Source organism: Calonectris borealis, chromosome 1, assembly GCF_964195595.1.
Source record: "Calonectris borealis chromosome 1, bCalBor7.hap1.2, whole genome shotgun sequence".
Lineage (NCBI taxonomy): Eukaryota > Metazoa > Chordata > Aves > Procellariiformes > Procellariidae > Calonectris > Calonectris borealis.
In genome coordinates this window covers 117,332,992-117,359,188 of record NC_134312.1, presented here as the reverse complement: position 1 = coordinate 117,359,188, position 26,197 = coordinate 117,332,992, and the positions used below count along the sequence as shown (strand labels likewise).

The 26,197-nt window shown below is 36.7% G+C and overlaps 1 protein-coding gene across 11 annotated transcripts in view; it reads right to left on the bottom strand.

Annotated features, from left to right (window-relative positions):
* Window positions 1–650: 650 nt before the first annotated feature.
* The window catches only part of SON (SON DNA and RNA binding protein), a 41,556-nt gene continuing 16,009 nt past the window's right edge, over window positions 651–26,197 (bottom strand). For 4 of the 11 annotated variants that reach the window (XM_075171867.1, XM_075171860.1, XM_075171884.1 and 1 more), the window contains exons 4-12: window positions 24,791–24,951; window positions 21,861–22,001; window positions 19,860–20,048; window positions 15,454–15,564; window positions 14,931–15,047; window positions 7,516–7,663; window positions 3,325–3,393; window positions 3,120–3,235; window positions 651–2,550 (exon numbers count right to left, since the gene is read on the bottom strand). In XM_075171867.1, coding sequence (XP_075027968.1) covers window positions 2,392–2,550; window positions 3,120–3,235; window positions 3,325–3,393; window positions 7,516–7,663; window positions 14,931–15,047; window positions 15,454–15,564; window positions 19,860–20,048; window positions 21,861–22,001; window positions 24,791–24,951 — 1,211 coding nt within the window. In that variant the 3' untranslated portion in view covers window positions 651–2,391. The other 7 variants (XR_012676956.1, XM_075171892.1, XR_012676957.1 and 4 more) reach the window with 7 other exon arrangements.

Here is a 26,197-nt window from a genome sequence, read left to right as displayed (position 1 = left end):
ACATCATTCTAAACAACACGGAATGAAACTAAAACAGAAACCTCAAAATCAAGAAGTGTCATAATTAGGGCATTACAGACCTTAATTATTTTCTTTTTGTATAAGTCTTCCTCAAGACCAAAGGTTAAATCCACATGTGTCTTTTAAGGCATGAAATCCAGAACTTGTCTGAATAGTTTTTTTTTAAATGGAGTCTTCAATGGGACTGGATTCATCTGCTCCTTGCTGCTGTGAGGTAACATGTATCTTTACATTATACATGGGGAATATAGAGCAAAAAAAGAACAAAACAGCAAGTACAAGAGATTGCATGTTCCCAGACTTGATACTGTACAGTTATGAAACCAGTGCTTACATGGACACCATAGACTGAACAGAATGATCAACATCTCTGATGCTTTAGCTCTATCAAACCAGACACTTAAACCCAAGTCTAATTAGAGCTGCTCCCACATCCCGAGTTAATTACTTTAAGTCGCATATCAAAAAGCCAGAGACTTCAGCTAAGACAGACACAACACCCAGTTCTCCCAGAGTAGATCTTTCCATTGCTGTACCATCATATTTACTTTTGGTTTTTATACGCACCTTCCAACTAGTTCAGCAAATGAGGCAAGGAGATCTTGAAATATTTAGTCAGAGACCGAAGGTGAGAAGCCAAAGGGAAAAAAGTTTAATTAAAGACAACTACGTCCATGAAAATCAAGATTAACTTAGGCATTTCTAAAGCGCTTTGACAGACTAATACGGGGCTTTATTTCTCGGAAGTGTGTGGTTGACAACCAAATACCAGTTCTCTGCTGTACACAACATGAGACATTGATCCTTGTCCCTTTAGGGCAAAGACAGACACCTTGTTCCGTAACAGTTGACAGAATACACACAAGTCACCTTACTTTGCGGAAGAAGAGGTACTAGTAATTATTCACCTCCACATTCCTACTACCATTGCAAAGGTCATTCACTTTAGGCCTGAGCACAGCCTTACTGCGTACAAACTGTATTTTGTTCCTGTCCCAGACGAAGCTCTGGTCAGAAGATGTAATACAAAGAGACCTCAAAAAGACTTTTCTGAAATAAGCACCTGACTACTAGAGTCCATAAATCCTGGCAATCTGCTCGTAACTCAGACAAATCTGGCAAGAGGTGTACAATGCCCTTTCCAATTCAAAGTGCACATAGCTAAAGTACTAATACTTCTTAAATTAAAAGAAAAAAAAAAAGAAGAAGAAGAAAAAACTTTCTCCATCCTCTCCCTTGTCAAACTGCCAAAACTCTGGATCAGGCTGTCTCCTTGAGGGCAGAGTACCATTACGTAAATTTTAAGCCCAAGGAGTTAATTTGGTAAAGTCCAAAGCAACCAAAAATGACTAGAACTGATTCTGCAACCCTAACAGCTGTTGATAATCTTCATAAAGCATACTTTTATACTGTGCATTTCTTCAAAAAAATTGTTTTGGCATACACTTTAATTACTGTTTACTGACCAATGATTAAGATTATGAACTTGTGCTGCTTTATTGACCAAGTTGGGTACAACAATTTAAGCATCATTCTATCCCCTCCCTCCCCCAAAAATCCAGTTGTAGATTTGTTAGAGTTTAAAATTCACATTAACCACAAATTCATACAATCAACATCAGGCAGTGTGTTAATTTGTTTGGAATAGACAACTCCATCATCTCCCTTCTCAGAACATGCAGGGAGAGTCACCTTTACATTGCAAGTCTCATCGGCTCCATTGCTGGACTTCCTGCCATCCCTTTGAAAGCAAGGCTTTTGCCTAATCACGTCATGTCCTAGAGCGTGGGCTGTATGGCCAGTCGCAGTGCACCACCGAGTTAAACCCCCAAACAAAATCCAAAGAGAAGCCGCAGCGTTAACACTGTACAACAGGGCTGCCACCGCGCGCTTTCCCACAGGGGTCACAGTACTGGCCCAGTATCTGTCCAGCAGTACACGCCAGCCTCGACTAGACTAAGGTAAGCCGCACCACCTTTTACCAGCTGTCGGCAAAAGTGCAAGAGTAGCTTTACCGAGACCAGGGAAAACTGCAGCATAGTACAAAACAGTATGAAAGTGTTAACATTCCGTATTGAAGAGAAATTGCATGAGTTTTAAAACAAGGGTTTAAGATTACTGATGCCTCCAGAGTCTGTCGTCTGATTTAGTCATTTAAGAAATAATTACATCACTAATGTAAACAATATAAACATACCAAAAACTAAGTATGATTTAAATACATTTTGATGGTACAAAAGAAAAACCTGAAGGTGTCTGTACAGTTTTTACAACGTGGGAATTGCCAATGTATTTACAACATGAAAGGGCAAATACCATTTTTGTGCAGAGTAAAATTATCTGAAATAATGTCAATATAAAAAACAATATCTAGCGGTGTGAGGCACTCCTAAACATGGTGGTATTAACCATGCTTTCCTTTGGTACAAGTCCCATCGCTTGGAGAGCCGCAGTTGCTGCTGTGGCTTTAGCATGCTTCTTATTAAGGCTGGCAAAAGTAGGCCTATATTCATTTCCATTGACTCTCACCTGTTTATGAAAGAGGGGGAAGAAAAAAGAAAGTGTTAGAAAGTGTCTCTGCACTTCTGTTTCGAGGCAGCGCTACAGAGCTCCTTTAAGCACATTCCCTATGTAATTCCTCTTTAGGGGTAGACAAAATCCACCTCTGGTCTGTAAGCACAATCATTTCCAACCAGTAACTGCTAATACAAAGTATTACATGAAAAAGAAAGCCCACATCATAAGATAACTGAAGGACAAAAATAACTAAATCTTGCTCACGACCTTTACAACAGTAAGGCTTAACAAAACACCTGTAAGTAAACAGCAAGAATATGACACCATATAGGTTAATAATTTTAGTAAGAAGTGGAATAGCGTGTTTCTTGACAGATTTGCAGATTAATGTGCTTGAAAGATCTGATTTGGCCTTTACAGAAACATGACTTTGAAATTTTAGCATCGAGACACTGCTTAGCAGTCCTCAGCCATGCGTGAGGTGGCTTATATGTTTATGTACAAACATAAACATGAATTTACATGAATTTCCACCACCTTTAATAGAGAAACCAACAGCAAACAAGGAAACTCAAACGTACCTTAAAGATAAAGTGTTTGCGATGATCAGGCCCACTATCATCCACCAACACAAATTCAGGTGGTGACCATCTTCTTTTGTTACAGATCTCCATCAGCGCAGAAACTGGATGTTTACCTTAAAGATAAAATGTATTGCAAGTTTCAATGCCGCTATCAAAGCAGTAACTTTAAATGAGATTATTTTTAGACAAGTAAGAATCTCACCTGAAAGATCCTTCATCACAACATAATGTCCAGATCTCTTTTGTGCCTTCTCTCCCACAGCAACAAGCCCTGAACAAAACACAAAAGTTTACATTTATGATTCCCACCTGACTTCTGTATGCTCATCAGTAAAGCAATAACATGCATCAGTGGAGATGAAACCTGCAGACACCATACAACTGTCTTTTCAGAAATCTTTCAACCTCCCTTTCATCCAGCATTTTTTTTCCCTCCATACTACACATAACATTCTTCTCAACTGCTCCAGTAACTCTTAACAAGCCAGGTAGTAGAAAACTTTGTGTAGTCTCATGCAAGTCAGGAAACACCTGGTTTTCCGTGCCACCTTTGGAGAAAAACTGAACATGAGATAAACTTAAAAACAGTCTCTCATTCAGTGTTTGTTTTGTGCAACCCAAAAGTCATCCACTACCTTAACAGTTTGCCTCCAACATACTAAGCATTTGAAGTACTTCCATTAAACAGCAAAAAGGGTACCCAGTATGTCCTTTTATGACACCAATTACACAGCGGTGTTCTTATAACATGTGCTCTCTTTACTTAATAGTATTCAAATATTTATCTTTTACGTGCAAGTTCACAGCCCAATTACCGTGATTTCAATCACATCTGAATATAAAGTAGCAGAAAAGCCCCAAGTCAATACGAAGAGCACAAGTTCCAATGGAAGCCACTGTGAAACACGAAAGCTGAACATTTTTCTTTTTAAAATCTTACAAGAGTAAGAAATAAAATGTAACAATTGCCAAAATGTATCAAATGCCAGTAACCATGCCACGCTTAGGAAGTGACTCAATGTTTCTTTCCATTCATTTTGCCATTACCTTAAATACATATAAACAAAATACCTGACAGGTTTTTCAGAATTTCTTGGACTTCAATCCTTCGATATTACTTTGTTTCTTACCTCAATTTGTTTCTGTTCCTGGCTTTGGTGAATAAAGACAGGGAGATACTGCAATTGTTTCCAGTTTCTTCCTGTTCCTTCAGCTTTTTTTGGTTGGTATTTTGTTTTAGTTCGCTTTAAAAGAAAATCCTTCCCTCCTTACCAGATTTTCATCCTAATATTCATGCAGCTCCTAAATAGGGACTTCAAGTGGCATGAAACCCCTTATAGACAACAATCGTTGAGTCAAATTTTCTTTTTTTTTCCCTTACAGAATTTTACATCAAAAACAACCAAAGATTTCCACCAAAGAAGAAAACTTTTATGTCATTCTCTGCATTAATACTGTGTCTCCCTCACTCTAAGTCACTGACACTTGTCTTCCACATCTTGTCCCTGCTACTTCAAGACAGATTTTCAAAAAAGCTGCAATGGTTCTGCTGATGAACCAAGCTTCTTTGAATACGAACAACCAACAATCTACTGGCTGACAGCAAAGCTCAAGAAGGCTTTGGTTTCAATGCTGTCTGTGAGAGAACTACAGATCTCATTCAGCATCTGGAAAAAACAGGGTCTAAGGGAAAGGTATGGCAAAGGCAGACAACTTTTTGGTTCATGTCTTAGTGCAGCCCACTGAGTAACTCCTTAGCAAACTGCTTGTTCCTGCACCTAGAAATAGTATTTTATTTGGGGGATAAGTTCTAAAAATGTGTTTAAAAACCCCTACCAAACAAAAACAGGTTATATAATAATAGACGGACTCCTTTTAAAAATTTCAGACTTTTCTTTAAACCTCTACACAGAACTTTAAAAAAATTGACTTTTTATACATTTAAGCATCAAAGAAAACTAATGTTTGAAGAAGCTTTTCAGCTACTCGTCATAAATGTATAATCATTGTTCAGTTGCTTCTTTGTAATGCATGAAACATGCTGCTTCTTCATAATGCAAGTTGTCTCCCCATATTACAGACTTGGTTGGCTCAACATTAAAAAGTATTCTTTATGAACACAGAACATTTAAGATTTTTTGTTGAAATTATCAGATAAGATTGCATATATGATAATAATCAAATATTTTAAAACTATGAAATTAAAGCAAAGCCCAGCCATCACTATCAGTATTTTCAGATGAATCTATCACATGCCAGAAGAGGCATCCTTTAAGTCCATCTAACATTTTTGTTATTGAAGACTGAGCGTTCTGAAGCAGAAAGAGCAAACTATCTGTTACAGAATGCCCAGCACAATGAGGACCTGATCCTGTCTCAGGCCTTAGGGCTTGATCCTTGAAACTTCGGTATCAAGTTCTGCAGGCATTAAGGAAATTTCCATCAGAAACCACATGAGGATCCTGGGGCACACTTCTAGAACTGGAAACCTGAGCTGTGACACAGCTGTGTATCACCAAAGTGTTTTTAATGTTCAAAATGTTCACAGGTTGTGCAGCAATACTGCCTCTTTCCCATGATGTGACAAGAAGCAAGTAACATAATGAACAGAGCTAACTCTTCCCTCCTCACCACAAAAATCCATCTATGGATTGCTATGCAGCCTGCTTGAGAAAATAATACTGAAACTGACTGTTTCCCATTTCCTCCCTCTGACTGATATTAATCAAGCTAAACTGAAGGAACTCTTACCAGCAATGAAAACTTTACAAAACAACATCTACAAAGATCACAGTAACTAAGTAAAAGTAACAGAAGTAACAAAATGTTTTTCAAAGATTTTCTTGGCAAACACTCTGTCACCAGATATCCTTTTTTTTTTTTCCTTTTTCTTACAAAAAACAGCTGAAAAGCAAGTTTGGTCATTGTTCGTATAAAACAAAGATGTCTGTATTATTGTGTTTTGTACTTTGACACTGTTGCACTTCTCTATTTATAAAACCGTATTATGCTGCTAGAAGGTCTTTAGAATTTAGAAAGCAATGGGTATTTTCATAACTTAGGCTTGCTTTCTCATTTTCTACCTCTTTGCGCTTAGTATTTAAATATTTAAATTACATTTTCACTGCTAGCTTGGTCACCTAAGCAGTACTGAACTATCTCTGTACTGAGAACTACCAATTGACACCTGAAGATTCCTCCAACAGCAACTCTGCAAATAAACTTCGCAACATTTGCATTTATATGCTTTGTTTTCTTCCAAGCTCAATTATGAGCATTGACAAAAGCTAATACAAACCCATAATTCAAAGTATTTTTATGCTTTAATATTAGATGTGATCTATTTAATATATTAAAGGTTCCCAATTTTTAAAAAATATTCAGGAGAACAACAGTAAGAATTTGTTTTCCTGCAGTCAGTGTTAAATTGTTTATTTTGGTAACATGCGTAATAGAACAATTAAATCATAAGTCTTGACTGCTGAAATTCTGCATCTTATATTTAAAATGCTTACAACTTATATAGGAATTTCAGATGGAAAATTTTCATAAACATTCACTGTGAAAACAGAATTCTTGCTGAATGTGCTGGCGAGATGGCCAATCATATAAGCCACGCTGCCAGCTTAAGCAGCAGCACGCTGCCTGTAAACAAAAGGATAGCTCTTTTGAATCAAATGAGACAAGTGCAGCAGTTTTCCACCTATGGCCATGAACTACATAAAGAAGAGGAGGAAAGACTGCTAAAGCAATCTTTGGAAACGATCAGGGAAACATCACTGTAGTTGAGCAGAGGTGCCTGCAGCAGGATCAAACTAGGAGATGGAACAGCAGGGAGATCAGATGGACAAAAAAGCAAACAGAATCCACTTGGAAGACCTAAAAACATCAGTATGACAGTCTATTCATGTCAGGACTTCAGCTGAAAGGCAGCAGTAACTCAACTCTGTAGCTCTCACCTCTGTCCTTCACCCCAGTTTAAAACTGATCGAGCTATTCCATCTTCTATCCTGCCCCATTCCTGCTTCAGCCACTTTCCCTAGACCAACCACAATGGCTTTTCCACAATTCATTTCCCTGTCCGTGCCTTCTCCATACATCCAACTGAAGCACATCCCTACTTTAAGAACCACTGAGAAGCAATTTTTAAAATGGAAGGTGAAGGTTAGGGAAAGTAAAAGAACGTATGGAAGAGTTCACAGGCATAAGGACAAAGCCTATATACACAATCCAGGGCTTGAAAAACGAGCACCAGAATCATCTACGTCATTCTGTTAATTTCTACAGTGAAGCTGTACCCAGAAAAAGCTTACTACTTCAAAGTTATTTTGCCTATCTCCAAAACAGACATGAGAAGTTTATACTGCCATAAGACATTTAAGGAAGGGCTTACCTTTTCGATCTGTCTTAAAATCGACCATAATAGGCTCAACGCTGCCTTCTTTGTTTTTTCCAAGCCCTTCCCCTTCTCTCCAGCCCATTTTTCTCATCAGTTGAGCTCCCATTCCTCCAGTTACAGGGGCTGCTCTTAAGAACTGATCCTATCCAGAAAAAGAAAAGTAAAACAAGTCCTAAAGTTAGCACTGGGATTTTAAAAAATAAGTGGGAGCTTCCAAAAAATGTTTCTAACAACCCTTCACAGACTCAATTCAAAAAAAATACACCTTAGCTTTATATACGTTAACATCTTGTATAAACCAGAATTCACGCAGACACACAAGACACAAATCAATATTTTCAAAAAAGAACAACTTAAGAAAATTCTAATGCAATCCAAAAGTGGCAAGTGACCCATTTCAGACATATGTATTTAATAAAATGATAACCGTCCATTTTTAAACACGCTACTTTGGTTCCAATGCATCTCTTCTCATCTTGTGAAAGGAGGCAGTGTTAACTGTTTAACTGGCAACATGTGTGCCAAGTGTACCTAGTTATTGAACAAAATACAAGCACATTTAGTAATGACATTCACACAGTGTTTAGGCATATTTTAAATATAAAAAAAAAGTTTCCCCATTTTATTATACAGCAGTTGCACATTCAAGTTCTACTCTGAAAATCCACATGAAACATACAGGTTTTCTTTTCTTTTTTTAAAGGAAAAAAGGCGCTTAGCCACACAGTTTAGCAGCAGTAGTCTTCACATTCTTTCAAATCATCATTAACATAATAGTTGTTAAATGGTGAAAGCTTATAAACAGAAATTTTAAAAATCTGTTTTGATGTAAAGAACTTTAAAAACTCCTTAAATGTTTACGTACCTAGGCCTCGATGGCCGCAGTGTTGTGAATAGTAGGGCTGGCATTGACCGTGGCAAGAAGGCAGCTACAAGGATTTGACCCTGAAACAAGTTTCCATATAGAGGGGTGAAAGTTCACAGGTTATTCTGTGAACTATCATCTCTCTTCTGCCCCCCCCGCTGACCCAAGTAAGTAAGTCAATCATTTCCATCACAGCAAAAAATTGCTTGCCTTAAAATATACAAGTTTACACACTGGCACTGATAAGTCCATCAGTTATTTCGCATAGTAGGTTAGATGACACAATGCCTAGTATTTTTGTGAAAATTTTACTTACTATCAAAGCAAATTAATAGAACAAATTTTTTTCCCCTTTATTTTAGAGTTGTGCTTGCAAAAGTAAGCATTTCCCAGATTTGGACAAAGGACTGATGGGTCCTTGGTTTCGATTTGTATGTAAACAAAACCAGAAGTCTTACTTTTGCAGAGACTAAGGATAATGTATTTTTAAGGGGATTTCAAATTGGCAACTGACACACACTAATGATGCATATGTGTGTAATCCCTTCTATACACGGTGTTAAAAAATTAAAAAAAAAAATTGCTGAAGATTCTGGGAAGACTTCTCCAAATATTTACCTATTAAACAGTAAATACCTATCAATCATGCAACTGGATGCTGCATTCAGTAACAAAGTGCTCTGATGGAAGAATAGAGAGGCTAAGTGCACCTCTCCAGTTCAACTTTTTTCTGACTGGTGCAGACCATGCAGTGTGTGTGTGTACACAGAGACAATCAGTTTCTTCGATACGAACTGCCTCAAACTACACACCTAGAATGGCTTTTACTTACTTCCATTTTCATCCTCCCCTCTCTTTTCCACGAACCTCTCATAAGAAAAGGGCAACCATGCCGAGAATGATACAAACCCCAGTCAATGTCACCCTGGGTTCCGATTCCTCTTTTGTACCTGCTTTGCAATGATAGAATTTTCAATATAAACATCTGTTTCATTATCACCAGTGTGTATTCAGTTCACAAATGATAGAGTGCAATTTCTTGATGAGGTCATTTCAATGTTACACAGCTTTCTCATCACATCTGTAAATGTACTAATTCGGGGGTTAGGAGTGGTGTAGAAAGGAGAGATCAGAATCAAAATATTGCTATTCGTAGTTAAAAATCAAAGCCCCGAGTTCCTATATAGGAATTACCGGAGCCTGAACAAATTCCAAATACTGGAAATAAAGACAGTTCTAAATTCCAAAGTGCAGCTTATTAAAAACACCTCTTCTAATGTGTGAATTCAGAACCCTATCTGATAACTTCAGCAGGAATTTTTTACACTATGCTGACTTTTAAACAGAATCAAGACAACAAGGAATTAGAAATGGAAGTTTTGTTTCATTACAGAATAGCTGTACTTGTGCATCACACTAAAAGGCTAAACAACGTAATTCTGGTACCAATATAAAAGGAGCCAGGAGAAGCCTATTTTGATTCAGTTTACTGAAGAAGCAAAGAAGGCCTACAGCAGGGGAAAAAGTTCTTATTTCAGTTTTGTTTTGGGGTTTTTTTGTGTGTGTGTGTGGGGGGGGTGTTAAATAATAAACTGAATCTAAATCTTTAATGTCACCTGTACAATTATATTCTCTTTAACTATTTTTTTTATAATTTAATGATAGATAACTTCACTCAGCCCATGATTTAATAGAGTATGGGTAAAAACTAGTACTGTGTTTGCAATTGCATTTGAAAATGTAAAAATAGTAGAAATGTAAACAAGAAGCAAGATATACATTTCTTTTCTCTTTTAAAAATCATAAAAGGCCGAGCCTCACAAAACTAATTAGCAGCTATGTACCCTTGCAGATCTGGCCTGTAAGGAAAATATCGAAGAGTAATACAATAAGCCCCCAGGCTTCTAAGTACTTGGTTACTGTTGTTGGAATTAACTAATTATTTACAAAATAATTGTTCTTTTTCGTTCACTAATCTCAATTTGAGTAAGTCTGCATGAAAATTTAGTATCATTTTTCTCATCTTTTGATCTCTAAATTCAATGAAAGATCAGCCAAATAAAGCACACTTCCATTCTGCCAGCAGATGGAGACAACTAATAAGCCACAGTCTTGTATCAACACTTTTTCTTTAAAAAGAAGGCTACATGGTAAAATCTGATCACTTAAGAGGGTTTTTTTAGTAATTTTAATTGAAACTCTTTCGCTTTTAAAGCTACGTTAGGGCAACAAATTTTGGGGGACACGAATGCCTGAATTAGCACTTAAAGGGCTTACACAAGCAAACACAAAAAATCACACCTGAAAGATGATTTTACAGGTTTTTTTCTGAAACACAATACAAGTTGGACAGTCGTTGTTTAACTGCAACAGCTATTTTTAGGAAAAGGATAGCATACAGTATTGAACCGAACAATCTATAAAACAGCAACCGCAACACCCAAAATACTAAAGCCATAATTATTTGAGAGATCTTAAAATACATCATCAATTTCTGTTCTCAGAAAAGAAAATACCCATTCCTTCTCACAATGCTGACACGGCACTAAAACATAAGTTCTGTCAGAAGGAAGGTTTATTTCTTTTGAGCAATAATTTATTAAGCAAAAGACAACAAAGAAAGGCACTAGGTGAACAGTTTCAGCTATAGCACAATGGGCTGTCTTAAAGATTACTTTAAGACTAACTCCGAAGAATTTCTCTGAGTCAAGTATCAGGAACAAGCATCTATCTTTGGCAAAACTTTTGCAAAGTAGCTGAATTTTCCATTAAATAAACTGACATTTTTAGCAGCAGCCACATTCCTTCCCCAACACAAGAGGAAGAATACCTTTCTGAAGAATCCCATCAAATGCCTTACAAAAACTACACTCACAATCAGCTTTCGGATTTCTGTTCCAGCTTTTGCATACCATCAGCAGAAAGCAAGCTGAGGACAGCTGGAAAAAAGACATTTTGAGGACTGAACAGGGAGCCAGTCCAATATAACCAAAATACAGTTAATTTGCCTTGCCATGTGGCCTTCATTTCCAAGGAAAGCTCGCTGTGTCATATAAGGCAATAAGAATACAAGTATTTTGATAAGTGGCCTTGTTAGAAGGTCAGCAGTCCTTGTGCAAGTGACAATCACAAGACTTAGTTTTACCTCCATCACTCATCCGCTATGACTGTAGAAGAATGGAAGGAACACTTTAACTTTTCAGAGTTGCTACACAAAGCAGAGCATTCTAATAGCCATAGTAAAAGTGTGTGTCATGCTTTAGCACAACTGAATGAAACAGATGCCAAGCATTACCCTATGCATGTAAAACGTTGCAAAAACCTTGTTTTGCAGAGCAAGTTTATGCTACAGAATTAAGCTGATAAATCCAGAAACAAGTGGTGAGTCTGGGAAAGCCTGAGTAAATAGACGTTAACAGAATTTGCCTGGAAAAAAATATTTGACCACTTCCTCTGATTTGACATTTATTCAGCAGCATAGTGTATTTGTAAGAAATAAGGAAAGAAAAAAAAGAAGCAACCTCCAGAACAAGTCAGTCATATTTGTGAACTGATTACACCAATGCTGATAAACTGAAACAGAAACCACTTTTCAAAAGAAAAAGATAATATTGTTCATAAATCTGTTTTAATGATACAAGAAACCTAACAACATATTATTCCTTTATGAATACTGCTCACAACCCTATGCATGAACATCATGAATTAGTGCATTATTTAGAAAAATAAACCATACTTCTAATTGGTATGTCGATCGTTCAAGTATGCCACGTTAACCACTTCAGTAACTAATTCCCTCAAAACTTTATTGAGATAAAATTGAAATTGCAGGCATATTTTGGTTTGAGTACATATTACCTCCCCAGAGTAATTTTTAAAGTACAAAATAAAAAGCTGAAATCCAAGAAATGCAAAGTGAAGACAGCGCTTATCAAACAAGCTCCCCAAGTACTTTAATTTCTCTCCCCTCCTGACACCGCTCTTGTTTTGTTACACCTATCTAGTTTTGTGATTATCTCTGTCAAGCACAATGTCTGTACATGTTCTAATTCTTTGTTTAATGATACACAAATAACTAGCTGACATGGGGTCTGTTTCTGCTAAACAGCGCACATCCACAAGTCCTCTTACGGCAATCTCCCAAGCAAAATGCCTTCAGTAAACAACATCTTCAGTCAGAAACGTGCATTAATTTTCACACACAACATACCCCAAGAAACTCCACAGCCCTACTAGCAGATGAAAAATTAAAAAATATTAGTGTTTCTTTTTTTTATGTTAAAATGCATTTTCCTAGGACAAAAAAGGGAGTACAAGTCTGACTTCTCAGTGCTACGTTGCATAATTAACAGGAACTAAGTTACACAACTTCAAGTGCCTAAGTAAAATACAACCTGTACTTTGCATTTCATGGTTGGTTTTGCATTCATGTCACTGAGAAAGATAACATGCATTCATAACCCATTATCCCTACTTCACTTTTTTCTGTGAAATCATTCTCTAACCACAGGATGTGACTCCACATTAAGTTCATCAAACCTAAGTTTTGTGAAGGCTTCCACAGGCCCCACCATTCCTCAAAAACACAGGGTGAGTCTTGTGTAGCCCCTAAGGCATATCGTAGAGGGCGCATGACTGTAACTACTTGTCATCTCATGAGTTTGATGGCAATGTGCGTGCGAATATGGAACCTGGAAAGAGCAAAAGAAGTCAAGCTGAGGAATGCCAGAGCAGGAAAGAGGACTGTGTCCTCATCATCTTCACCCAACAACTCTTCTTGTTTCCAGTAGCAGCCTCCTTTCTGACAAACCACATGACGCTTGCTAGGGAGGACGCCTACTACTGCAAACCACTATATTTTTACAGCTATGGGAAGGACAGAAGTGTTTCTGCGGCTCACTTTTATTTCTAGAGTCAACAAAATGTTCCAATGTGCTTCTGCTCCTCACAGCAGTCATGTCCACAAGCCAGAGACCAGACTCTTCTCTCATTTTCTCCCTATAAAGCGTTCTGTTTTCTTTTGTTGTTTTGTTTGTTGTTGTTTTTTTTTTAAAGCAGATCACAGAACAAAGTTAAAAGACAGAGGGAAAACACACCTGCCTTCTCCACTTAATTTTTGTTAGCGGACACTCCGCTACTGTAAGGCACAGAAGACCACCACAGAACCTCAAGGAACGAAAACGGGGTGAGAAGAGGAGGTTTGGGAAAGAGATGATCAGAGATGCTCCCTTTCCGTTGCCTTGGGAACCCACTCAAGGTATGCAGAAAGGGAGAACCATCCTAGCTTGCTGATCTCTTTCACAAGCCTCGTGGTGGAAAAGCTCTCCTTTTCTCACCAATACATCCCTGCTGAGCGTTTTGTATTTCTAAGTTTCTCTGCCAGGGACAATTACTGTAGTCATCAAAGCCAACACTTTATTACAATTACAAAAGTTAATAATTGTTAAAATAAGACTTTATGGTCTACGCTCTGTATCAACACTGAGAAGAGCTCAAAAGATTCCCATCTAGCAAGTAACTTCGATCTCTGCGTTGCCTGGCTCTCTGTATTGCTTGGCTATATAAAGTGGAAAAACAAGTTAGTGAATCTTAGCAAAAATATTTCTATTTTTAGGATGTTGTAATTCCAGACTTTTGTGTTCAGTTTACACCAAGTTTTATGGAAAATTCTACCTAAGCCTCAAATCTAACCTACCAGTTTTGAGGGTTGTCTTAACACTGCGTTCTGGAAGGATAAGCAGATACAGCGTATACTCAACTACATTACTTGCAGGATTGACCACCATAACTCATTATTCTTTTTGCCTGAAAGGTGGATATTGCTTGAATTCCTCAGTTCTACTTCTTGAAAGAGAACCAGTTCAGTATTCTTTTTCAAAGATGAAGCATGAATTATTAAACTTATAAAACGCATGTATGTATGACGCACCACACCCCAAAAATAAGCCAGTATTACTCTGCAGTAAGAGGTAACTACTTCACTGTAGGATGACATTAAACTTATTAACCCAACTGCAACTCCTGGTTTAATACTCCAAATCTTTGGCTCACAGAAAACCCTGGCGATACAAATAGAGGCAAAGTAGCAATCAGATAGAACCAAGTCAAACAAAATGGCAGTTTGGGTCTTGGTTCACTGAAGTTGATGCCAAAACATCACTGACTTCCACAACATCAGGATCAAACCTTGCCTGATCTGTCCCAATCCCGTAAAAGTAGTGATGGACCTACCACTGCAACCATACCAATATGCATGAGTGTCATTTCAGTGTAAGGTAGCAGTATATATGAACCAATCTGACTCAAATACCAGACGCACACCTTGTTGAAGTACTCTATGTCATGAGCAACACCTTAACGCACAACAAAATGGACACAGCAGCAGCAAGTATCTAAATTGATCAAAGACAATGATTTAACTCAACCTGTTGTATTTGACACATGCATTACCATAGGTTTTTAAGGCACATTTTTTGCATTTTCCGATACTTCCACTGCTATTAAAAATGTGATAGTTAAACAAGTATGTCTGCATAACTTCTACCTTTCTAATCCATGCTTGGGGACCACTGTTGGTCAGCTCATCTGAGGACAGTATCTGTGCTCCAGTACTTCCTGTGAACTGGCCAGGTATGGAGTTTGATTGAGCCCAGGCGTCAATCTACAAAATAAAAATCAAATGTAAGACCAAAATAAAAAATTGCACATTTTTCCTTTGCAATTTTCTGTTGCTTCTCAGTAATTTTCATAATGATTCCTCAGTTATGTTTAGTGCTCTGTTCATTAACACTCATTTGTAACCAGACGCTCCAAAAAGCTGAGCATCTTTCTATGTTAACCCTAAAGCCTGAGCTCAAAGTCTAGCAAGTTCATGGTTCATGGTTTGCTTATCCTCAGAATCAGTGTTATGAAGTGCAAAATAAAGGCAGAATTTTTAAACATGTACCCATAAACTGGGCCTTCAAAAACCTGTTCTTACATACATAAGAAAAATCAGCTAGTATGAAAGGTAAACATTTACTTAATCTTTAAGTTCATCAAAATGCTGATGAAAAAGTGCAACATACCTGTTCCTGTGCACGATTTAACATGCACATGGCCTCTAAATCAAATGTGTTTTCATTAAGCCTTTTCTGAGCCACTGCTCGATCATTCATAGCTGTAGTTATGTCTACGCCCTAGGAAGAAAAAGATTATTTTTAAAAATACATCGGACCACAATAATATCCATTTGATCTGGAAAAAGCTGTTGTAGAATAAATGCTACAAATACTAGAAAGTTGTTTTACACATTGAATAGTTGGTTTGATATATAAATAGGCAAAGTGAAAAAAATCCTGGGACTGCTTGTTAAGTATATACAATATGGGCTTTCCTAAACAAATACAGTATCTAAAGTTAAAGTATAACACCCTGATAATTTAGTATCACCTGTACATACAAAATATCAGAAGAATTCTTTTCAGAGAACTACTCTGGTCACAAAAAGTTCTAGCGTATAATACTTAAATAGAGAAGCATATTATTGTTCAGTGGAATCTTAGTAACCAACAGAATTAAATGTAATTTAGCTAAGAATTTAAAGAAAAAAAAAAAGCCATCATACAGAGCTGTTCACGTGAGCACCCTACTATTAAGTCACACTAAAACTTCAGGTTATATGTATTAAAAAATTACAGCAAGAATCACATGTATTCCATTAATTTGGCTTTAGTGTTTTAAATCTTAATCTTCAGCCTAAAACACACTTGCATAAAAGTAAAACCAGACTGGCAGCTCATAAAAATGACTGTTTTGGAAAGGATTATTTAGATCTGTGCTGCTGAACTAGAATAAAATTTAAAGAAAAATAAATTTGAATCTATCTCACACATACTAATCAGAATCATTTGGGTAAAAATATGGAGCAAATGGAGAAGCTCAAAGGAAAACCTCTACTCTGTGTGCAAAGCAATCAAGAGAGAAAACCAAAACATTTGGGGATATAAAGATGTAACAAATTACAGTTAGTATACAGCTCTTTTCTAAAATTACTTGTGCCTTGTTCTTCAGATGATGTGCATTTTATGGATTATTCTATTTTGAAAGGAGAAAAAGAACAGTGCTCAGAGACAACTGAAATTTCTTTGGAGATAAGCATGTGAAGGAGACTGAAAGGGCTGGAACTGTTTGAAGCACAGAAGAAACTCAATAATCAAAACAGCAGGTGGCATATAGACATAAAGTAAGTCAATGGTTTAATTTTTTTGTTTTAATTTATATTACAAAAGACTTACATCTTTTGTTAGTCACTATCTCATAATCTTAGCCTTTCACACATTATACTAGAATAAAGGGCCAGTAGAAGAAACTGAAACTAATTTAAAATCGACTCTGCTGAACAGAAAAATACAGTTAATCCACAAAATCCCTGTCACAGGAACCAGGTAAAGAATTTAGTAAATATTGAAAAACAGTAAGAGACAGACACAAATGTCTAAAATTGCATAAAACAGAGTAATTATTTTTGTACTCTGGCTATTACCTCTTATTTTAAGATGGGGGATTTGTTTTTTTTTATTGTTTAGGACAAAAAGTATTTCTGTTGGGAATATCATTACTGTAACATCTGGCACTGACCAAGACAGACTTAAAATCCCAGAAGTCCTATGTGTCTATGAAACTGACTTCAGCGTTTATTTATTGTCCCAGCTGACAAAAACACAGACCATAAACAAGGCACAAGAAGAATTAAAAGATTTTCTACCAACCACCTAGCATGTCAGTCACACATGTAAAAGAATCCCTGTTTACAATATACACTTCCTTGTGTTAATAACTTCCCCTTATATAATTAAAATAATTCTTTAATGTTTTGTTTGTGAAACTGGTTCAGGAGATAAATAAAAGTTATTCTACTCACCAAAAGCTTCAATCCAGCAATACACATAGGCATGCAAGTAGTCCACTGAAACCACATTGGGACCACTCACATACTTAAACATACATGTGTACTTTAGTGCTTTACCGGACTGGGGCCTATTAGTAGATACCCTGGTTAGTTAGAATTCCCATACATTTTCCCCACATGGTCAGTCACCATTTTGGAGACCATCATGGCTTTGTATTATGTCAAGACACTCGATGGCAGCTTTGGATCTTGAAAAAAAAAATCTCTGCTTGAAGTATGAAAAGTTGTTATTATTTAGTCAAGTAAAACAGTTTCAAGTTCAGCATGCTATTCTCCGTAAGAGTTCTGCCTTTCCAATCCTGACTTTTAATAACATTTTCCCCACAGACAGAAATCACAAATATCGAAGCGAGAAGGAAAAGGCTGACAATAGAAAGCAGGCATTTTTTGTACACCAAATGCATTTAAGACATTTTTAGATCACGATGGCTTCTCTGCGTAAGTCACCTGTGTATACTTGAAACTTAAATAGAACACTTCAAACTCTATACTTTCAGACTTTCAAATATAGCTTCTTTGTCATAGGTTTCTCTGGCTTCTAGAGACATGCCGATACTTCAGATTACTCAAGTCTTTTTCCTCCATCTCCTACTACCACAAACAGCTATATTAAGAGCATAATGTTTTATTATAACAATTTGTAATATATTAGCAGGGCCATTTTAGACTGCTTATTCCCATAACTAATTCTGTAACTTGAATAAAAACATAACAACAAAACCAATTACGTATTTTTTAATGTCAATATAGACTTGCATCAGAATTGTCACAATCAGATTTCAAAATCAGCAACAATGAACAGAGGTAAATTGTACGTCAAACTCCCTGAAGATCCAAGCACACTCCCCCACTACCCTACTCCAACAGCAAGGGAGCTTATCTGGCTTATTTTGCTCAAAGGAAGCCATTTCATCCACAGAGAGTCCTCACAAGCATTTAAAAAATTAAGCAGAGAAGCACTCTGTTACCATTCAGACTCCCTGGAGAAACATACCGGGATTCTGCAACTACAAGAGTATTCCTGTGTATCAAAAGTAAGAATTGCCAAACCCAAGGGGATGGTATGCTCTGCTGTCAGCTAATGACCCTTGAAAACACCCTTAACACAAACCAAGTTAAGGTAATTGCAAATAAAAATATTTATTTACAAAATATAAAAACAGACAACATTGTTACAAGCATTTATAAAGATACACGTGACAAAAAGGAAAGAAAGTTATGTTTAATATATTTACTCCAATGTCAATTTTTAAGGCCTCTTCTACATAATCAATAAACAAACCATCAGTGCTTAGCTAACCCAATTCGTCAAGGACAGAAGCCTAGCGTCGTTGGCAACCTGGAGGCAGACATCTACAGAGCTCACCTGAACTATGAGCATATCATTAACCATTTGAAGGACAAGACTTTTTAACACCTGGTAAAAATGCACCCAAACATTAGTATACAATGTTTCTATGCTCTGGACTTTTTACATATACACTAGTAACTGGGAATGACATTCTGCACAAACATTTCAGAATGTTTGTCTTATTAGTGGTTCATGACAAAGAGACCAAACAGCAGTTACCATCTACACTGAGGGAACAATGAATTGGGTGCCTGACCATCAAACTCTGAGGTACAGCGTGAAAATGTCTGTTGAATGAGTTATATTCACTGTGCTTTTGGTGCTGTAAAAGACACAGAAGAAAATACCTTCTGTGCTTCAGGAAGTGAATTGTACAATCGTAGCAATTTCTTGAAAAACAAAATGCACCAAGTGGAAAGACTGTTTCATCAGAAAGTGATGCCAAGGCTTTTTTGTTTATTTGCTTTGAAAGGTATGAGAACAAGTCTTCAGATGGAGTGAAGTGAAGATCAACTTGAAAAAATTTACACCTGCCTTAAATATTTAATTTACTTAATTACAAAAACCCCACAAAATATCCTTTTGAAGACATTTCAAGGGGAAAAACATTTGCTTTTTTTTTTAGTTTATTATACATACAATTAGATTTTCCTTTGGAAGGCCACATGGAAGATAACTATGTAAGAAAATGTGACTGTAAAGCTAAAAAATTAGTATATACATCCAGATGAAATGGCAGCTTTAGAACTACTTTCAAATTTATTTTTAATGGATTACATTTCAGTGCAATGTTATTGCTCTGAGATTGGTAGGACAATTTTAATTATTATTAAATTTACAATTACGCAAGTCTCAACCCAGGGTATTAACCTCTGCAAGAAACTGGACAAGAAACTTGCTTTTCATCTTCAAGCAAAAGTTTAAATTCTACTGAGATAAAGAAGTCACTAGCTGACAGAAGCATACAGTATAGGTACAGGTTGCTTTCATCATTGCCCACGTGAGCATGGCGACCAAATTTGAAGACTGCAGTAGTTCAGATAATTAGCTTATTGAAGTGTTAGATACTACCTATGTAAGCGTTTTTTTTTCACAGACTGCAATTTCATACCAGACTGACCAGGTAACGGTTTTGGTTTTCTTATATGATATGCTTTCCTTCCCTTCCTTACCTCAATGGATGGTTTGGGGAAAACATCATCCTTGCTTTCTTCTTTGCCTTTTTCAACTGGAACCCATTCTCCATAGACACTATCTGCTTCTTTTTTCCTATGTTGAGACCCAGATGAAACAGGAAATTCCTTTGACAGGCTGACCTGATTTTTTGGTTGTGGTGGTGGTGCTGGTTTTATGCTGGGGGTCTTAAGAAATAAAATGAGAAAAAGTTAAAACTTGAAAACACGCAATACTCAGAACATGTCTTTGAGAAACGATTTATTGCATACACTTGGTATTAAGTTTTCATAAAACAGTCATCCTTCTTACTAACATCAAACTGAAAGCCTTTATAACAAATCATTTTAGCACAGCCCTAAAACCACACAAGTGAGCAACAAATTGCAGTATAAAAGATGAACAGCTAGAAGCTAAAAATCGCTTAAATCACTTTCAGCAGCCAAAAATACGAAAAACCTCACTCCCACAATTAACCTCCCTGCTTTTCCTCTACCCCACCATAACGAGAACAATCTTAATCTGCCACACATGCATTTTGTAATGGAAAGCTCCAAAATAAAAATCCTGGACAGCAAAAAACATTGGCTGTGATATCCACGTGATGATAAAAAGCTCTACATTACTATACATAGAGAAAGCAGTTTTCAACATTTTGTTTTCTAGTTTTTGATCATTTTTTAATAGTAGCATGAATCTCAAAGCAAAATAAGTTTATGAGGTTGTTTTCCTTAGAAAGTATTGCTAATATATTAAGAGTCCACAGAAATCTCTGGCAGGTTCCTCTTCTAAGAGGGAAACAGATCCCTGACAGCTCACAATATTGGGTAAACTCCTACTATGAAAGGAACATGGATAGGAATGGTAGTAAGACTAGAATCCAGAAAGAATGGAAAGAATGATATAAAAGGGTCAAAACTGTGGAAAACAGGCAGAGCAGCCCATAACCACTGAACAACATTCCTCTTTGGAGCCTATACGGAATCCCAAGGTTTCTTGAGCTTCGTTGTATCACCTTCTAATGCTACAATATAAAGTATAAATCTATTTCTACCTTACATTTTACATAAATATGTATTACTGCTTATTTTGTGTACGCCACAAGCTATATATATTTGTACACAAAAATAAAAATGCTATTTGTATTTTCACTTAGCATATTAATACTTTTATACTACTTTACACCCTGCAAAATCTGATCAGACTTCCATGGGCACAAAAAACCCCCAAAGATACAACTGTTAATAATTAAAAAAAAAAAATCTAGACAAATTCTAATCCATGCTTCAAAGCATACGAATCCCAGATGCGTTTAAAGAAACATCCTCTCATTTTATTCTTTCCAACATGCTCATACCCAGAAAGTGTCAACACAAGCTCTGAGAGAGTCAAAAGCAGTCCCCCAAGGAGAGGGTTTAATGGCATTTAGACCCTCTTAGTAACACGCAACATCAGTGATCCTCACTCTTAACACAGCATTACTTATCTATTGGCTAATCTCAAAACTAACAGAACTTTTTTCTCCTTTAGTGAACACTTGAGATCTACTGAAGAAGCAGACATACAAGATTTGGAATCTGCACAAAGCTGATGGCATCATCTTATTTAGAACACCTCAAAATCCTTTTAGAATTTTGTTGGGTGTTTTTGTTTGTCTTTTAAAGAAAAACAACGCTGTTCCAAAAGCACTTCCCAATTCCAATGCTGTTTGTAAATTTATAGGGATATTTTTGCAATGAAAACATAAAGTAAAATGGATCCTTTTTATTTTATTGAAGCTTTAAAAGCTGCAAAGACATTAATGAAAACAAACAGTTTCAATCCACATATGGGAACTACCACAATTTCATAGACTGCAGGTAAGTTTCTCACTGTACTTTTAACAACATCCCAGTGCAATTTCATCAAGATTATCAATCCCTGTTTAATTTCTGTAAAATTACTTGCATTATTTAAAAATAACCACAATTTAAAATATTGAAAATTAAAGAAGTACTTACACTTAAATTGAAAAAAATAGGTTTGGGTTCGCTGAGCTTAAAAGGATGATTATAGAAAGGACGTTCTTCCTCCTCTTCATCAGAAACATGAGGTTTGTTCACTATCACATCATCTGTGCTTTGAGCAATCTTCTTGCATTTCTAAAAAAAAAAAAGGGGGGGGGATATGACAGCTCTGAATAAACCTGGACTTTCAACCAAAACATACAAAAAGAACAGTTTTACAAAAAAGTGTTTTTCTTTTCTGAAGCAGGAGGTATAATCTGAGAAAATCTTTTAGCAATGTCATATGTACTTTTGACATTTTACACACATTATCAAACACCTACCTAGGTTTGCTAGGCACTCATGCAGTGAATAATTTCACAGACATAAGATTTCAGTAGCATACTGTAAAACTTGCTACAGAGTGCTTAGACACACAGAATGCGTGTCTAAGGCTGCAAACATTCCAGAGTAGGAACTCACTGGTTGTTTGGCATCCCACATAACTAGTATATTGCAATCTGATAGAAACTTCAGTATAACTCACAAAACTACTACATAGGAAAACCTAAGAATTAATAGTTACTAACTCTAAGTTCCACTGATAGTGCAGGGACCTAGTCAGAAGCAACAGCTCCAAAAGATCTCAGATTTCTTCTGGAAATATTTTGACATTGGCCAGGTAAGCAAGACACACCCATTTTATATTTAACAGAAGTTGAATATAAAACATATAGGTGCTAAGGGGGTACGGAAGTCAAAGGAGAAGAGAACCTCTGAGGAAGAAAAAAAAAAGAAAGAAAAAAGAGACATTCTAGAGAGGCTAGAATTTTATGATGAAAGACTCTTTACTGATCATGGTTATCTGCACTGAGTGTTTACCAGTAGCAACTATAACTTAGTCAGTCCAAAATGCATTTGAGAACATTATAGTCCAGTATCACGCTTCCATTACGTCCCCATTCATGAAAAGTACATTTACAAGACTTACAAGACATTTGAAGACATAATATTTGAGGAAATAATATCGGCAAAGTGAAGCCATCGTCTGATTTGATTCTAGTTCAAGTTCTGTTGTGGTTTAACCCAGCAGGCAGCTAAACACCACACAGCCTTTATCTCAACCCACAAATTTTTCTTCTCTTTTCCTTTTTTTTTTTTTTTTTTTTTTGAGATAAAGATCATTTAATAGGACAGGAAAGGGAAAAAAAAAAAAATAACAGAATATACAAAATAAGTGATGCGCAATGCAATTGCTCACCATCCGCCGACCGATGGCTCAGCCAGTTCCCGAGCAGCAGTTCCCTCCTACCCCAGCCAACTCCCCCCAGTTTATACACTGAGCATGATGTCATATGGTATGGAATATCCCTTTGGCCAGTTTGGATCAGCTGTCTTGGCTGTGCCCCCTCCAGGGCATGAGAAGCTGAGAAAAGTCCTTGACTATGTAAGCACTACTTAGCAACAACTAAAATATCAGTGTGTTATCAACACTATTCTCATACTAAATCCAAAACACAGCACTATATCAGCTAGTAGGAAGAAAATTAACTCTATCCTAGCCAAAACCAGGACAAGTTCATACCACTGTAAGTCACATCTGTTTGATGACCTGATTGTTGGCATATAAGGAGCAAACAGGCAGCTCCATCATTAAAAATCAAGACACACTGATGGCGCTGTTCTCATCAGTCCTTATAAAAAATTACTCCTGCACTCTTATGTGCCAAGACGCCTCCAAACGACGACTGAAGCACGTTCTTTAGGCAACAGGAAAAGCCTGCACTATTTGGACAGCTAATCAACAAAGTGTATTATCTATAGTTACTAGTTGGCTCCCAATTAATAGGAAGCAGTTTGTCCAGTTTGCAGGCTACATTGCAGAGAGGAAAGACAACGCAGCTGGCTTTGCAAGAAGCTGAACAGGCTCTGGAAAGGTTCTCCACCTGGGCACACGACCATATGATGATGGCCTGGACTGCTTCTGTGGCCAATTTTGATTCAACAGAACAGGAACATCATCTAACAGATTCCCACAGTTGGAAAGGGCAAGGAAGGGGCAGGTTTTGGGCTTCCAGATTAGCACTAGCTACGCTGGATCTTGGTCAGGTTACATGAAGAATCACTTAAGATGCCTGCACAGTGTTGGTAAAAATGCTGAGATTGTGCAAATACAAGTACTTCTGCTTCCACTAGCTCACACAGAACTAAGAGATTACTTTTCAGCAATTTGACATTGCTCAATTTCAGATGTTATTTCCATAAACAGGTATTTTAGCACTGTCACAATGATGACGCAATTAAAAAAAAAAAAAAACGGCACTTTTTTCCCCCATTCCAAATTTTCTCTAGTTTCTGGGGAAAAAAAACATAGGGGGAAATTAGCAAATTGAACAAGGCGACACTACTACAGTAAAAGGACACGTAGCAAATTTTTTCCCCACAATCAGAACAGAAAAAAAACATTTGTAGACTTGAACTGCAACGGGACAGAATTACAACAATAATTCTCTAAAATATTCCAGAGTGCATATTAAAATATATAGAACTATGTGAAGTGGGCACTAGATTTTCAACCCAGAGATAACATTTACCAATGTGAAATTCACTAACAAAAGTAAGAACATAAATAGCTAACAACACCAGAACCAAAAACTAGAAGTGAAAGCTTTGGGTTTTATTAACAGGACTGCAAGGAGAACTACCAATTTGTACAAAATTAGAACAGAATCAAAATTTAAAAAAAGCAAAAGAATTGGATTTCATGCATTTCCATGGAATTAAAAAGCCTGTTTTCATGACTTAAAAAAAACTGTGTAGAGAATAAGGGCTCAAACCACAAGCCAGCTTACATGCGAACCAAGCACACAGAATGACAGCTTGCCTAGAAGTCACAAAAAACCAATTTGCTTATTTTCAGGTTTGATACTGTTGTTCTCGCTTACCTCAGTGAGCTCCTTTAGTGTATCTCTTGATGACTTCTGATTGGCTTTGTCGTCTTTCTTTTGAGATAACAAAGGCATCAGGCTTGGTGGTAAAGGAACACCAGACTTAGCACACATGGCAGCTGCATTAGCTTTGGCTATTTCAAGTAGTTGGGCCTTGTCTAAAAAATTTTTTTTAAGAAAAATTATTATTTTTACAGATTCTTGCTTTAATAATAAGACTTTGTTTATATTATTTTGTATTTTATTTATAAAATTCATAAAATGTATTTATAAATATATTATATTTATATTTTATTTATATTTTCATTTCTGGCAGACTAAACAAAGTACAAAGAGAAAACACAAGATTTTACACACACTGTGCATTTTTGTGTTCTGTGAAAATAACTAAAATTGTATTTAGATGCTCCGGACTTCTCTAAATTTGGTCTACCCAATAGACAAGTGAAATTGCAAATTTAACACAAAGTGCGGGAGTCCAAATTACAGCACTCAAAATCCTCCAAACCCCAGAAGTTCTGATGCCTATTTTACTTCACCGATTCATTCTAGTGTTGGAAATACTGGGTCATTTCTACACAGCACAAATTCCAAAGTCTACTTCCTAGCTATCTCTGAAAAACATTCAAGGGCCTTGAGGAAGTCCCTTCAAATCTCCCACTACATAGCCTGAAAGCTACTTACAACCAACCACAGAAAAACATAAGCACTGAATAAAATGTGCAAGTGCGTAAAACACAATTACACATAGAACTGTTAATAAAACAGTATTTTGCTTTATTAAGGAAAAAAGCACGTGTGGCCCTATCACAGAAATAGGGAATGAAAATAAAGTACATCTTATTTGATCTGCCAGTTTGCAAATACATGAGTTACACTATCTCTGCAAGCATACAGCTTTACAAAAATCCTAGAAGGACAACATTCCTTCACTTCTTAAGCAATGTAAGTATATAGATACAGACTTGCTGCATAATCAAAGCATGAAGGCAGACTCAAGGATGTTCATTAATTCTCATGTTCTGTACAAAAATACTTCTCTGGTAGAGGGGCTTCCATGGTAACTTTACCATGGAACTAAAAGGACTAAAGGGATCAGAACCTGAAGTGCACAAAAGGAGGCTTCCTCACACACAGTACAAGAGCTCATCTCTCAAAATTAAAACCTTCTTTCTCCTTACGTAACTTTACCTAAGGAAACTACAAGGCCTCTCTTCCTCCAGTCACAGAGAAAAGATGCAGTTCATCAGTATTTTTTCTTTTATTTTCCAATCAGCTGGGCCTGGGAATATTTTCAGGAACAAGTCTCCCTTTCCGTTAAGTTCTTACCATGGGAAAGAGGCAAGACAGAGTAATGGAAACAGATAAACAAGCATTACAGCTGAAGACAAAGCTAAGAACTCT